Source organism: Fopius arisanus, unplaced genomic scaffold, assembly GCF_000806365.1.
Source record: "Fopius arisanus strain USDA-PBARC FA_bdor unplaced genomic scaffold, ASM80636v1 scaffold00054, whole genome shotgun sequence".
NCBI lineage: Eukaryota > Metazoa > Arthropoda > Insecta > Hymenoptera > Braconidae > Fopius > Fopius arisanus.
The window spans coordinates 537,249-553,948 of NW_011887793.1; the positions used below are offsets into that span (position 1 = coordinate 537,249).

Below are 16,700 nucleotides of genomic sequence, written 5' to 3' on the forward strand. Positions count from 1 at the left end.
CACTTTAGATCTAACCCTGACGAGGAATGATCGCGTTCATTTCACATGATTCGACTAATCAGGTGAAGATCAGAGTAGCTGAGTAGCTAAATAGCTGAACCATACCGAAAAAAAAATCCTATTTCAAAACTAACTGATCTTCGATCAGACAATTTCGAACAGGATTGGATCTAAACCTGATCTTGATCAAGACAAACTGTGTGAATTTCCACTGGGGCAAAAACGCGTCGTGCAAACATAAACGTCTATCAATCCTTATTTATTGTGCTTTGACTCGAGTCAAGTGATGACGAATGATGTTATTAATCGGTCAATTCGTCTGTCTTTTTCCAGAGGCCACCATCCTCGTCACTTTCGTATCCCGGTGCGGGAGCAAATGACGACGCCAGGAGCCCAGGAAGTGGCGGTACCCCAGGACCACTCAGCCAACAAGCACCTACCAGCTTGGACTCATCAGATCCCGGTAAGTTTAATGCTCCATTACATTAAAAAATAATAGATTGCGGTGACATGATGACATGATACGTTGGAGTTGAATGAACACGCAACCATGTTTAGCTGGGGACAATTGAGACACACCCCGGAGTGCTTGACATTTAGGGACCTTGGGACTAACGAAATTTTTTAACGGGCACGTCAACTCGAGTCAAGGAGACCCCAGGCTAATGAGTCGGGTATCAATGGCGTCGACTCATCCCTGACCTTGAATTTTTTTAAATGAGAGGTTAGGTCATTGAATTCTCCGGGTGGAAATGAGAGAATAGGGTCAATGGGGCAGTTGGACTCTAGGAGAGGATTAATTCCTCTTTATTCTTGACGACAGCATGAGGAGTTCATAATTTTGGGGAAAGCTAACCTCATTCTGCAATCTATCACCTAATCAGTCAAAAATGGCGGGAACATATGAACATGCTGAGAGGATACTGACAGAACCAAATGATGCATTTGATGATTTATCATTTCCATTTCCTAGATTTGATTATCCATAGATTTGAACAATCACTGCTAGACAGAATAAGAAATTCCCTACTAAACAAATTCAAAACAAGTTGGTAACATGAAATATTTCTATGGTTCAAGAGTCCACGTAAATCTGAGATAAGATCGAGTAAATTCCGATGGAATTACGGAATGAAAAACAAAAATGATTCACTCAAGGACAAAGGAGACTAATTATTGACTCCTGAAATCCCTCGATGAAGAAAATCTGATTGATTAAACGTTTTGCAAATTAGATTCTATTGCATTATCCCCGGCACGGACTCTGCTTAGCTAAGATGAAACATATCTCAATAATTGATAATCATTACAGGAAATGGGTAGTTAGTGGATTGTTAAGAGTAAATTTTTTTTTTTAATATAAATATAAATTATGGGTTTTGACGTAATTTCCGGTAGATGTCATGATACCGATCAGTTAGAAAGACCAAAGTTATTTTTATATTCCGATTTAATCCCGCGGATGATTTGATGGCTGTTGATCAGAGGTGTTTTGTCACTGTCATACAGTCGTGTTTTGTGTGTTCGTATCAGGGCAAAGTGGGTGGAGGGAGGAAGAATTGTGAGCAGTCGCGAGCCACTGACTTTTATAATGTTGGCACGACATTGAATATAGACGACTGGTCTTAATGAATCTTTATGGGATGGTGGCGTGAACTTGTATTCCTCTACGGTGACTGACTGAATCATTCCAACAACCGCGTGAACTTGTACTGAATTATTTATTTTCTGATAGGAATAATCACCGCAGTTATCAATTAATCAATTTTCGAAACTATCCCATAAATCTTCGTGACAACAATCTTCAAAATTTTTCCGCGTTTAGAGCGTGTGTAAAACCTGAAATTAAATAATAACACATCGTTATTTCATTACGTTCAGTGTAGTTATTTTTGCTAATAAATTACAAATATTCCCAAACTACGAATTTTGAGCAATTTTTTTTTGGATGTCGATACAATTATTACTGCCATTATATTCTAATTCGGTCAACAAGACATTGAAACAAATCTTTAAAATCATTATTGAAGCATTTCATAATATTTTTCGGTCGATTATTATGAAAAAACTGATTTTTGAAAAAATCCAAAACTTGAAAAAATTAATAAATGAACCGAATCTTAATTACTATCAATGACTAGGTCATCCAAATAATTGAATCATTAAAATAATTGAATCTTCCGTAATATAACAATAACTAGTAATAAATAAATAAGTCAGACGATAAATGCAATGAGACAATGAGAATATCCTTCGAAATTTAGAGAATGGTTTTCGCAAACGCGAAAAATTCTGCAAAAAATAAATAAAATAACGGAGAATATCCGAGGGATCGACTGCGCATGGTAAACAGAAACAGCTCTCAGCATGCTATCCTCTCGTCAATTCTCAATTATACTATTATTTATATTTTTTTAAACGTCGTCGATGACGGGCTCACCCACCTCCGGTGCTTATCGAGCTGTGTTACCCACATGAAGCGATATACACTAACACAAATATGGAAAGAATAAGTGTGGAGTTGGGTGCTTGCACGATAGTGTAAACCCCGCGTATCGCCAGTTCTATTTAGTGGTACCAACATCCCACCCTCTATTACTTTGTTGTATACCTGACAAACTCAAACGTCACAGATAACGATCGATTGGTCTATGGGATACTGGTGCTGTCTCGATACAGTGTGCAATCGTTTTATTATCATAGTTCTTTTTACTTTTTCATTTTTCTCTCATTCATTCATCCATTCACCCATGCTTCACTACTCGGATATAATGAATTTCTATTTTCTATAATTGGAATGATTAATTATAACTCATTCACAATCTTTTATTTTCCCTTTGATTAAGTAACTCAAATAGTCATATTACATTTTTGTTGTTATGGGTATCAATTAATTGGTTGGAACAACGTTGGAATTAATTTTGTGATTTTGGGATAATGAAATTGTTGAAGGATTATTTGTTGAACAACTGACGATTTTTTCACAATATTTTAGCAAGTCTATCAGTGATTTTGATTTTAAACGGAAATCGCTAGATTTTATTTTTATTTAGCTTATCAACAAATAAATTTTGTTGTCATTTTCCTCTCTAAAGTCGTCATTGAAAGAAAAACTTATTCTATTAACTAAGAAAATGGATAGATCTATTGATAATGAATTCATTGACATTCAATCGAGAACGAAGGATTTTATGTTTAATAATTTTTATGAAAAATCAGGATTTTTTATGAAAAAACCGGTGGAACGCGCAATTTTCTGTTGAAATCATTCGCTGAAGATCCGATTATTAATAACATCTCCAATGCATCGATGATGATTCCACTGAAGTAAAGAGATTTTATCATCAGACGAAGGAATCACTTGATTATTAATTCACATTTTATGGAGATAGAAATAGACAGCAATAGAATTTTAGAAAAATTGAATGAATAATTTGCAATATTAATTCATGTGGATAGACTAAATGATTACTTAGACTCAATTCTTGGAACTCCACGATGGTGTACACACGAATCCCAGTTGAAATAACCACTGGAAAGGGAGAGATAAAAGTAATGAGGCTGATTTGGTATTTTCTGTGGTTCAAGTCACTTAGTATCAAGCTGTTATCAGTAACACTCTTTCTCTCTACATCTCAGTTCAATTCCACTTTCAAGTGATATTTAATTCATTATTCTAATCGAAATAGCTGCCAACTTTAATTAGAAATGTAGAAAAAAATTATTTTACAATTTTTCCCTCGTGCGTTATCAACCGTAATTGAACAAGTTAAGAGGAAAAAAAAAATTCCCGCGATGTGGAAATCAAATCGGTATGCGATAAAAACCAGATAATTGTGATAACCATCATTAATACTGCCTTGACAAAATACTTCCGTACACTTACACCAACTTTTGCACTTCTGATACTGTAACAATACTCAAGTTGAGTGCCGAATGTTTACACTCCCCCAATCATTTGAATCAAACTCTTTATTCATCTTCTTTCCTCCCATTCTGTGTTTATCTCTTTCACTTAAACTGAACAATGAATCACAGAGTCCATTCAAATGTTACAATGCTAGTCGATTTCTCTTATCGTTCGTCGATGACTAATTTGTTGGTACCACAAGGTGAATTCAATCCGGTGCAATTAAAAATGAAACATTAAACCGTGAGAGATTGGTTTTATCAATGAATATCGATCAGGCTGATTAATTATTTCGCGAATATCTCCAAAAGATAGGACTGAGTCTATTTTTTCACTTTGTTTTTTCTTCTGGAGATATTGCAAATATAAAGTTGAAAACGCGCTTGCGATGAATTTATTATCTCTTTTATTTCTTTTAATTACCTCTCTATATTTTGGTTTTTTTCTCGCCTAAATTCAAAGAGTATTCGTAATTGAATATTTAGATTTATCGATTTAAACTATATAATCCGTGAATCTAAAAAGAAATTAAAAGTTTTACCCGTGGAGTAAAACCGATTTAATTTTAATTGAAATAAATTCCTGGATATTGAAAATGAAAATTTTACTGAAAATTGATTTTCGGTAATAAAAAATGAATTTTCCTAGAATTAACTATTAAATAAACTATTTCGATTATTTATATGTTGAAAATGAACAATGAAAAATTAAATCCTTTCAAAATGTGATGCAATTAAAGTGACGAATTCGATAATTGGACATTTCAACATATATAGTTATTTGCATGTCTCTGATCATCCGAACAATAAAAACAAATGGTGTTTTTAAATGATTTTATCCATCGAATGAAGCTACTAACGCCCGGGGAAAAATCAATTAAACCGTTTGCATGAAATATTGTAGCAATTACCGCCGATTGCCAAATCCAAGCGTTGGTTTATCGATATCCACATTATCAGAGGTGGAGGATTCCAGTTACAATGTCGTTTCAACCCTCAAATGTCCTTTTTATTCTCCTTCAACTCGAGTCGAATGAAATGCAAACAGAAAAAAAAGCTATTAAAACTGAGAGAAGACAGTGAGTCTTTATTTCTGATTTGTTTATTTTTCTTTGTTTGATGTGAAGGCGGCAAAATGCGATATCTTGAGGCTTCAAGCGACCCGGGACCGCACAAGTTCCGTTGGTGATATCGAATGATTTCTGGAGGAATGGAAAATTAAATTTTGAAAATTTTTCACTCGTTTTACCAATTTTTCATATGTATCAGTCGCCGGTCTATTTTTACGACGGTTTTTGGCAGATGAGCCAAAGTATTTTAATTGAACAAAATTTGAGGAACAGTTGAGGATTATAGAGAACAGAACCGTGAAATTTTATTTTTATCTGCATGATATTTTTGGAAATTAAATACCGCTATAGTATTGAGCTGCTAATATTATGTACTGGAATTATTTTATGTGGGATATGAAGTCTAAAATCTCCAGAAATAGCCGCGTGATATTCATGCTGAATATTAATGTCGCCATGAGGTACACACTGTTAGGAAAACTATTAAATTTCATGAATAATTTAATTGAGTAATTTTCCACACGTGGAATTCTGAATGGAATTTAGAAGACAAAAACTATGTAGTTTCTCATTTGATCGAAAATCCAGTGAAATCAGAGAGAATTCCTTAATTTACTGGAATTTCTAATTTAGTATAAATATTCACTGTGAAATTGCTTTTAATTGTAAAATATAATTATTTCTTTTAATCTTTATCTGTTGAATTAATAACGAAAACAACATGTTGAGGTAGATTATCGCATTTCAAAGTGGCAGAAAAATGATGAGTCTGTGTAATTTTTAAATAAGGCAAAAAATCCTGCGGGTGAGGATAGAAGGCTATTGACCGCATGTTTGTGTTTAAACTCTTTGATCAAGTGTCACAGTAACCACAGGCTCATGACTTGTGGTCAGTAATTAACTCAATAACGAAAACAAACAAATTTCGCCCTCCAAGTATTGATTACAATCCAAGTAGCTCAATAAGAATGGCCGCAGTCGAAATTCAAATGAGTTTTCAATGCAAAATTCGTGACTTGTCAGATGACGGTCATATGACGGTAAGGACACGTCACATGAAAGAATTTTGAGACACACAAAAACTATCGTCACGTTGCATTCATAGACACAATTGGACAGCAAATATTATCTGACCGATTTGTTAACACCAGATAATATGACCATTACTGACGGTTACATGACGGTCATATTCTTGTGATCTGACAGTTTTCCATTCCTGACATCACCTGACATCTGTAAATTCAGGATTGGATTTAATCCTGATTTTGATCCAAATAAATTGAGCGAAATGTTGAAAATTTCCTGAGTGGAAATTTTAATGGGAAAAAGATTGTAGTAGAAACCGTAAATTAGGAAATAGGCCGAAGTTTAGTGGTAAAATTTTAGAGAAACTTCCAGTTGAGAAACCCTGATTGCCAGCTGTTTATAAGCACTACACGTAAGATAACCTAAACCTCTGAACGTTTAGTTTGCCCGACGATAGTTCGCGTGTTGTATCGACTGGTGTTTATATATATATGTAATTTTTTTTCTCCCCAAACCCTCCCTTCGGTGCATAAATAACCCAAGCTGCGGTGAGGAAAGAGGAGTAATTGTTGAATGAGAATGGAGAAAAGAGATGAAAAATCACACGAGCACCCGGTCTCTTTGATTGTTTTCTCGGAAGTGATCTTTTTCGTTCAAAACGACGTGGATTCACTCGAATAAACTTGGGGTAATCGATTGCATTCTGAGGACTGAGTAATTTTAAACTACTTTGGTAATTTCTTCCGTTGAATCCGAGCACAAAAATCAATTATAAAAATAATTCCTCACTAACTTTTGATAAATTCTTATGAAAAAGTTGAAGTGAAAATGTCTAAATGTTACGACTTTTGTTTTTATCCAGTTTTAATTTGTTCTATTTATATCCTTTGACAGATTCTCTATAATTGACCAGAGGACTTGGTCCAGACTATTACATTTTTAGTCCATTTGTCATGTTGATTTTCTTATTTTTAGAAGGGCCATGGATATTTGAGAAGTCGATGAGAATATTTTCAAAATGTTTTCTGACCGACTGGGAATAGAAAATCGGGAATACAAAAATCTACAAAAAGAAAACAAAAATAACAACAGAGATAAAGATTTTTGGCTGGAGCTTCAAATATACGCCCTTTCTATATTAAACATATGCTAGATTATGTGGTGACATATATGTACATTTATATCGGAGATGGTGCATTTTTTATCGAAAAGTATATTACATACACACGGGGATTTAATTCACATCTACTTTTGGATTTGTCTATGTATCTGCATTCTACATTTAATCTAGAATCTGAATTTCATGTGCAGCATACATACTCATTGATGTCTATTCCTCAGTCTATCAACTTTTAATTATAACTATCAATTTTTAATTATAAATCAGTAAATCACTCATTCATTTATAAAATTATGGCTCATAATTCCGATTGAAAATTAAATTAGTCCTTGCTGATGAAGTTCTGACATGAAGGTATCTGCACACGATGATATCTATTTAATCTGAAACCCTCATCGGTGATGAATGCAGTTGAACATCTTTGTACCCTCAAGGAAATCATTATTACCCGCATACTTAAGTATCATCATGTCTTCAAGGTTATTTCCATCTGTCTACGTAAAGAGTTCGCTCCAACATGAATGATAGATCTGATTATGATTCTGATATTTACCACGGTTGTTTGCATTCCCTAGAGATCATTAAGTGTCAAAAATGACAGCAAGTGTGTAAAGATCTGATCAATAAATGATTTACGTTGAGATTTTTTAAATTGAGGACAATTCTGGGTTCTACAACCCAGAGAAAACATAAGCAAAACAAAAACTGATGTTGATACCTCTTGACCTCTAGGGTATAGTAGAGGTCAGCATGCGGAGTTAGATTATCTGAATCTACTCGACCTACTCCAACGTTGTAATCTCCAACCATGAGAATGCACTATCGTGCCAGTCAGATTTTTTTCGTGGGTTGTCGGAGTACAAAAATACTGGCATTAATATGGTAATAACGAGAGTTAGGAGATAAGGGGGTATTAGTATTTGAAATAAATTAGAAAATGGAGCTGAGGTTAATTTTTTTATGAATAAATAAATAGATAATAGGATATAAAGTATCTGAATAGCAGACTTTCTACTTGTTATTTATTTTTTATTTAAAACATTAAAAAATCATCGTTTATCAACGTCACATCAACATAAATTACTCGCCGCATTTTTCCAATTTCTTAATAAGAAAAAAAAACCCCTTTTTATTAATAGTTTTTTTGGCAAAACTATTCAAGATCTAAATTAAACGGTTTTGCCGACCAATTCTGAAGATAGTGTAAGTAACTTATCAATTAATTCAAAGCTATAAACAACAAAAAGAAAAAGTAATAAAAATATACGGGAAAAAAGTCGATGTAAAATGGAAGAAATTACCGCGTGCGGTGAAATAGTTTCTGAATTTTCGCTGAAATTTTCGATTCTCGAATAGAATGTAGAATGTAGAGGAGTGGAAGAATGAGGAGGTAGAAAAGAAATAGAGTAGAAGTAGGTGGAGCAAGAGGCCGTAAACACCATTTCATCCGACGAAAGTCTAAGTCTCTAAGCTTTTCCGCAAGGATTCACCATTTGCTCTCGGGCGCTGTCTTCTATTCCACCATGAGAGAACCAGGGGGGTTGGCATGATAGAAGGGGATGAAAAACCCAACCCCTTTGGACTCATCTCTCTTTCTACAGTAGGAAGCACAAGTCGAGGATAGAAAAGCCCTGTTCCTATCTATCCTTCCATCTTCTCTGCATTCCTCTGGGTATTACACACCAGCCCCAGAGTGTTTTCTCCCTTACGCCGCATTTTCTTCATTCTCAAACCCCCTTTTGGCTCTGGTACCTCTCATGCTACTTCAACCTACTTCGAGGTGCTTTTCGTGGACTTGCCGAGCTTCATATCCACAGAGGATACATCGCTACTACAAGAGAAGCCCATCCAAAACTATTAAGCCCGTTACTTCCGGGATGTCGAGCTTTTTCAATTACGAGAACGAATGCGCGCGATACAATTACGAATCATGAGTGAATATCACAGAATTTAATGAATTCTCAATTCAAATTACCTGCCAAACATGACTGTGAACCAATGAGGAAGAAGCGTGACAGATTTCCCAGATATTGATAGTCTGTGAGTTTGATCTCTTGCTTGTTAAAAATATTAACGGATATTTACGTTATGGGAAATGATGATAAACAAAATTATTTTCGCTGTGTAAATTTATTAAGCACGTGGAAATCCACTCTCAAATATCAGTATTTTACAGAATTATATTTCTATACCTGGCGAAAGTTAATTAATTTAGTTAAAAAATAATGTTTTTCGGTGTGGATAATTTAAGTAATAAGGTAGTGAGAAGTAACGGTAAATGTTAATGAAGAGACCAATCGTAAAATGAGTCTTTCTGTGGAATCAAAGTCGGAAAACATTTGGAGATTACCAGATAGGATTTGAATTTACAACCTTCTGATTATAAATAATGTTAATTTATTATCGATAAACATGACACATCACGACACAAATGGCGACTGAATATAACGGCAATTGTGAAATAACTAGTAAAAATTAGCAAAATCGATAAACATGAATTATTTCTATAATTGATTAGATATATTGAAGTACATATAAAATAATTAAATTCATTGAACGTCCCATTATAAAAGTGTTTTCTTAATCGTAGGGATTTCTTCTGAGATGAAATAATCAACTATTTTTTCTCTCAATTATTTTTTCATCCCAGATTCGTTTCAAATACATATTTTATTAACTATCTCATAAAGCTACGGTAAAATAGAGTTCTACGTTTTTAATTCACTAACGTAATGTGTACTCTTTTCAATTGATTAAATAACAAATTTGAAGCTACTGAACTTTTCAAATAAATTTTCTTCCATTCCCCTAGAACTGACGAGAAAACGATTTCTTGTTCCGGCTTCGGTAAATTATTCCGTAATATTTACTGAATATTTCTCGCAAGTAGATTGAGATTTTGGTGTTCACTGAAAATGATAAACCTAAAATATCGCTGGAGAGTAATATCGAAAAAGGTATTTTTCTTCGTTTTTGTTGGTGGAAGTTTGTGAGAGACAGAAGTAGTCAAGACCATCCGAGTGAAATTGCTCTCCGACATTTTAAGAGGTTAGATATAGAGTGAAAGAGTGGAGGGATGAGGAAGATGGAAAAGTAGAATGAGAGGTCGATTCCCGTGTGTTGCGATGGAAGAGGAAAGTGCAGTCATCCGGAATAAACGAGGAGAGCCAAAGTTCTTGGTTGAAGTTGAACTTCGCTTGGTTCGAGAGAGGGTTTAGGGAGGGAATGAGTTTGCGTCGACTCGACTGTGATGAAACTTTACCGTGACGAGAAAGAGGGGTTGTCACACCGTTTTCCCTACCTCAGTGCTCACCATAAAACCGCCACACCCTCGGTAAAACGCATCCCGTCAAATTTTCAGGGACTACAAAAAATCGCTAACTCTGCAAATCGACGGTTTACCATTTTCAACCTCTCAACCATTTTTTATTATTTTTAGTTCGTTTTATTTTCTAGGGGTTCGCCAATATGGTGTAGGGTAGGTGCGCTCGTCTTGGAGAATGTAGAGATATGAGGGCTGTGACATATTTTTGCCAGTGCCATGCACGCTAAATATAAAACATGAGTCAGGGTGGTTAACCGTGGGGTAAAAATACACAGTTGAGAGATAGTTGGGTTGATGCGGTTGGAGGAAAAATGGTTGACGGGTCCTTTAGACTAATACTAAATGTACCAATTTTTCGTTTTATTCTATCATTTTTTACGAATGTATAGCTGGTTTTAATGGAGAATCCTCGGACTGGTGGAAAAATGAGGTTTTGGTATCATTTTTACCATTTTATCAATTTTAGGTATCACTGAAAATTCAGTAAAATTTCAAAATTTACATATCGTAGATAAAAATAAAAATTTTCTTAATTCCTTTCAATTTTTGCTTTAATAGGAATTTTTATCGTTAGATTGGATTGAGATTTCAAACGAAAATGAAATTTATCGATTTTATTGTTAAGGTGTATTCATCGTTATTAAAAATTCAAGACTATAATTATTAGATTTTCCTGGGTTTCAGTTAATTTTTAAAGAAAATTGGAGGATAAATTTCTGGGTCTCTTTGATTTTTCCTTAAAATTCGGAACTGCTAATGACGAGATGCCTCAAAATTTCAGTGGAATTATAACAATTTACATATCGTACATAAAAATAATAATTTTCTTAATTCCTTTCAATTTCTGCTTTAATACAAACTTTTATCGTTAGATTGGATTGAGATTTCAAACGAAAATGAAATTTATCAATTTTATTCTTAAGTTGTATTCATCGTTATTCAAAATTCAAGACTATAATTATTAGAATTTTCTGAGTTTCAGTTAATTTTTAAGAAAAATTCAGGAAAAATTTCTGGGTCTCTTTGATGTTTCCATAAAATTCGGAACTGCTAATGACGAGATGCCTCAAAATTTCAGTGGAATTATAACACAATAAGACTTTCCGAAATTCTGAAATTTTATTTATCAAAATTAGAAATTGAATGAACCCAAAATATTCCTCCAATTTGAGGGAATCCATGAAAAAAGAATGCCAATGAAAAACCAATCAAATGAATCATCCAAATAATCGACTAATCACAAGTTGACCTGCACCAATCTCCAAAAGGTCCTCAATATTTCTCATGACTGCCCAAAAATCAGTTTTTCCAATTAAAACAAAATTTACAAAGCTTCCCCCAAAAAAATATTCCTAACCTCCAAAACAGTCACTGATCCCCGTGAAAAAATTCAAGGACCGGTCCCATCGTCGTTCGAAAAAAAAAGAAGAAATAAAAAAATAAAAACCAAAAACATTAGGGACAGAGGAAGAAATGTGAAGAGATGGAGGTCGTTTCCATTGGTTTTTTTATCGAGAAAAAAAAAGAGAGATGAGCGTAGGGAGACGAACAGACTTTGCTCTTGGTTTACAAGCATGTGGTCTACAAAGAGGTTGCCACGTTGTTAAAATAACCGCTCCTCAGGCGTATATACGTCCTCTCCCCCTCATCCTCTCTCTTTATTCAATATCACTGTATCCTCGTTTGTTGCTTACGTCTGGGATGAATCCCTCAGTGCTTGGTGCGTAAAAATTTGGTTGAGGAAAGCTGTAAAGAGTCACCATGTGGGCAGCAGCATCCAGAGAGAGACTCAAACATTACATTGTAAGACCATCGGAAGAGAGGGAGTGACCAACTACAGTTGACAAATGCCATGATGATGGCTTTACCTCTCTCTCTCTCTTTTGAGTTCGGTCGATCATTCTGCAGCTGAGCGAAATTTATCGTGGCCACGCTTAACCTGTCGTGTGACAGGTGCTCAGGCTTTACGGCAAAAGTCGAGTGATTCAGATGTAGACGAGGTGTTGTACATCATTTTATTTGGAGTTTGTAAGAGTATTTTCATGTTTGTTTCCAGGTAATTCGTTGAGAAATTATTGCTTCCGAATGAAAACTTTGTCTTCAATTTGAGAGGCTAATTTTTTCCGTCAGGGTTCTCTATTCCTATTCTAAAAAGGATAAACATCGAGACTATCGATATCTCGAAACTCTGTCACGCTTATTCCTCATTGGTTCAGTCGTTTCAAGCGGCTAATTTGAATTTGGAAGTCATTTAAATTAACAATTTTTAATCGCGATTTTTATAATTACAGCGCGCTGTAGCGCGCGTTCGTTCTCGTATTATAAAATCGACAGACCGACTGAACTCGCAAACTATCGATATCTCGAATGCCTGTCACACTTGTTCCTCATTGGTTCACAGTCATCCTGGGTGGCTAATTTGAATTCAGAACCCATTTCATTTTTAAATTTCTAATTATTTCTATTGTAAAAAAGACAGATATTTTATAATTGTCCCCATTTCTTATTTCTTCATCTGTATATTTCCAAAAATTTGTGAATTTCCCAAAAAGCGTAGACATAACAGAAAAAATGATACTTGATGATGAGAAATGAAAATGAATCATGAAATAATGATAACACTCAAAAAGTTATAATAATTAATATTAATTAATATTTTCTTGGATTCATCTCGAAAAGAATTTTGAGAAATGGTGAAATGCCAGCACTAGATCAAGATGAAGACAACACAGACTAAATAAGCAAGAAATGTTTTATAACTAATTATAACATAATCTGGATGATAATGACTTGTAGAATGTTTGAGAGCCTCTGAGCCCCGGTCGTTTTTCCAAAACCACAAAGTATGGGTAGTAAAACGAGACGGCAAGCATCAACATTTGACAGTCGGTTTCTTACTCAAGTCCTCTTCCTCGTTTCATCTCTCCTTCTGGGACAAAATATACCGCCATTTACGTTTTTTTATGTCTCCTCGTGGAGTTGACTTTTATTGAGGACACTATCTCGAGGCGTTATTGAAACTCATCTCGTTAAGATTAAAAAACGAATATACCCCCAGTTTTCTAAGGTTTAACGCGAGAAATTAATGTCGATTAAAATCACATCAAGTATCAATGGAACCGAATAATTCGAGACGAATTATGCAATGATTTCAGAGCTCATTCAATAGCAGATTATTTTCTTCTCTCCAATTTGTTAATCTCATTTGATTTTTACACGCTTTTTTAGCTTTGGAGTCTTGAAGCATAAAACGTCAACTTAACAATCCAGTTGATGGAAAATACTGGCAATAAATATTCATGTGAATTACTCACTGCAAGAAGAGATATCGGAGTTTAGGAAATTTTTCCCTTGTTCCGGAGAAAAAATAAAATATTTGTAATAAATATTCTCGTGAAACATTTATCCTCTGGGGAGTTGGCTTGTGGGAAATGCTTGTGATACTTAGCTGTAGAAATTGAAAGATGGGATGGAATTATCATATGGAGATGACTCAATTTGGAAGAATACGTTTCTGGAATCAAGTTTTACTCGACCTCGAAGGTATTCATTCTTCATGTAAGAATTCCACAACTCCATCCTCTCATTTCTTCTGTCAAGATTCCAAGCTGCTCCCCTTTGTGATAAAAATCCACCGCAGATATTCATTGGAAATATTCGAAATCGAATCTCGGAACGTGACTTGTTTCATCTACTCATCGTTTCCTCAATCTCCCTCGAATTATTTTTCAATAAAAATATACAATCTAAAGAAATGATTTTTCCTCCGATAACAATCCTTCAACAATTCCGTAACAACAAACTTATTTACACTGGAAATTTACACTGGAATTCGCAAGTAAAAAATATGAAATTTTTATTCTTCATTGATGAATCATTTAATTTTTGAAATATTCTGGTTATTCTCAATTCTCAGATCGATTGGTAATCTATTGCAAATTCCATTATTATTTAGCATGAGACAATCAACTTTCGTGAATTTTCAAGGTAAATGAAAAATTTAGTGACCATTTTCAATTGGAATTAATTTCAAACTCATACCATTAAAAATTCAGATAACTTTGAGATTGAAATTTGAATAAAAATAAATAAATTCTTTCTCTCAAGAAAATTACAAATAAAAGTAAAAAAAAAATGTACGAAGCTACATTGAATCGTTCGGGACTATTTGTCCATTTAATTCCTAAATAATAAATGTTGAATGATTTTAGATTCTTATTTTCAAAATAAAAATCATAAAGGTAAACTGAAATTGCCGGAACTAATCGACTCGAAAAATGCAGCGGCGATGAAAACACAATAGCATGGAGATAAAAGTATAGTCAAACGTCAGTGTCTAATTAATACGGCCTCATTACCACCAATTTATAACGACAATCTCACACAAACCGCATCCCTCGTACGTGTCAATTATCCAACTTCCAACATAATCTCAAAATTATTCATCCACCCACACAAAAAAGCCAACAACCGCAATTTATGATATTCAATGATGCTTTGATGTGAGATATCGATAATGTACTTCAACTACTTGTAATAGAGTAGTCACTGAAAGCTAGAATACCGGTTATCTACCCCGAAGGTGTTGCGTAAATAATTGCAACGTCGAGGTAATAATTACTGTTGAGTTGAGCTCCACGTTTCACTCGTTAAATTATCAAATGCCCTCTCCCTCTTCGTCTGGTGCGACCCTGAAATTTTCGCTTTAAAATCCTCAGTAAAAATCGTGAAAAATGTCTCAACCCCTCGGTCGGGGGCGAGAGACGACTTTAATTTATTATTTGGGAGTTGAAGTGTTCGAGACGCCATCGATTACTGAAAAAAAAAGTTATTACACGCGAGTCGGAGCACTTTCCACGTTTTTTTTTTCTCGCTTCGTACTCGTTTACCGAGGATTTTGAAGAGATTATTGAAGCAGGGAGTGGTGAGAGGTAATGGTGGGAAAGTAAAGGACCAGTTAGAGGAGTCCAGGTTGAATAAGTGAGTGAGAGGAGTCGTTGAGTCAAGCTCAATGCTTCTAAATTCGGTAATAATGAAAGTCAGTCATGTGCATGATTGAAAATGGGGGGAAAATGGCGGGGAATTGCTGTGAGGATCGTACTCTGTCTTTTGGGGTGGGGAACGGCATATTCGGAATGAGTTGGAATATCATTTTACCTTTTTTAAGGTACATTATTTTTATGAAATTTCCATTTTTTCGACATTCTTTCCCTTTTATGATTGATGATGAAATTTCAACCCCTGGAAGAATCTCTCATGAATTGGTTCTCAAAAAATTTACGCGGAATATTTTTATTGAAAAACACATTTTCTTATTTTCTTCGAGGACAATGAGACTAGTTGGATTTTTAAAAATGATTGATGACGATGATTTCATTATATATTTCAGAAAAATTTAAACTGCTAGAATAGTTTTTTCCAGATTACTTGAAAAATTTGCAAGGAATAGTTTCATTTAAAAATTTATTGTCATTTGTTTTGCGAGAAGTAATGAAAAAAAAAACAGACAATAGTTTTTCGTTTCAGTAATTCAATAATTGAAGATCAACAATTAATTCCTAAATAAAATAACAATTATATTTGCTGCAACTATAATCTTCGATTATAAGAGACATTGGAATACTGAACAATTATTATTTCACTGTAATAATAATTAATGACAATAATATTCCGGCTATGAATAATTGTAAAGCGATATGCAAGTAAAATTGCTAGGATTAATTCATAAACAAATTACGTATTAATGTTAATTGCCAATTACTTTTGTGCCAATTGTTTCCATTAGCGAAAGGATTTCTCTCTGTGTTACTTAGAACAATGTTTATAAAATGGATTATTTTTAGTCTCGGTACAGGGGATATCCAGTAATAATGGGGTAATTTATCCGGTATGAATAACATCACGTTGCATGGAATGATAGATTTTACGAAAAATAAAAAAATCAATATTTAATCATTCTGACGATTCAGATTGAAGGGCAAAATTAAGGAGTGTCTGTGGGTTACCCCCCTTTTTGGTTCGTTAACCCGGCGGATAATTATGGAAATGTTATTGTGGGACACAGATGGGTTTAATCGGTCTATTGTTATTGTTCTATTTTCAATGGTCCAGTCAAACATTTACGTCAATTTATTCCGTTATTTTTATCTTGGCAACGAATGGAGGCGATGAGTCTGTCATATCGTGGATTGAATCCAAAATGTCCTGTGAGTAATTTCAACGATTGGCTCACGTTGAAAACATTTTGGCA

The 16,700-nt window shown here is 34.3% G+C and overlaps 1 protein-coding gene across 3 annotated transcripts in view; it reads left to right on the forward strand.

Moving 5' to 3' along the window:
• Positions 1-16,700, forward strand: part of hth (homothorax) — a 320,736-nt gene that overhangs the window by 86,394 nt on the left and 217,642 nt on the right. For all 3 annotated transcript variants that reach the window (XM_011307472.1, XM_011307474.1, XM_011307473.1), the window contains exon 7: positions 334-463. In XM_011307472.1, the coding sequence (XP_011305774.1) occupies positions 334-463 (130 nt within the window). The remainder of the gene's footprint in view (positions 1-333; positions 464-16,700) is intronic.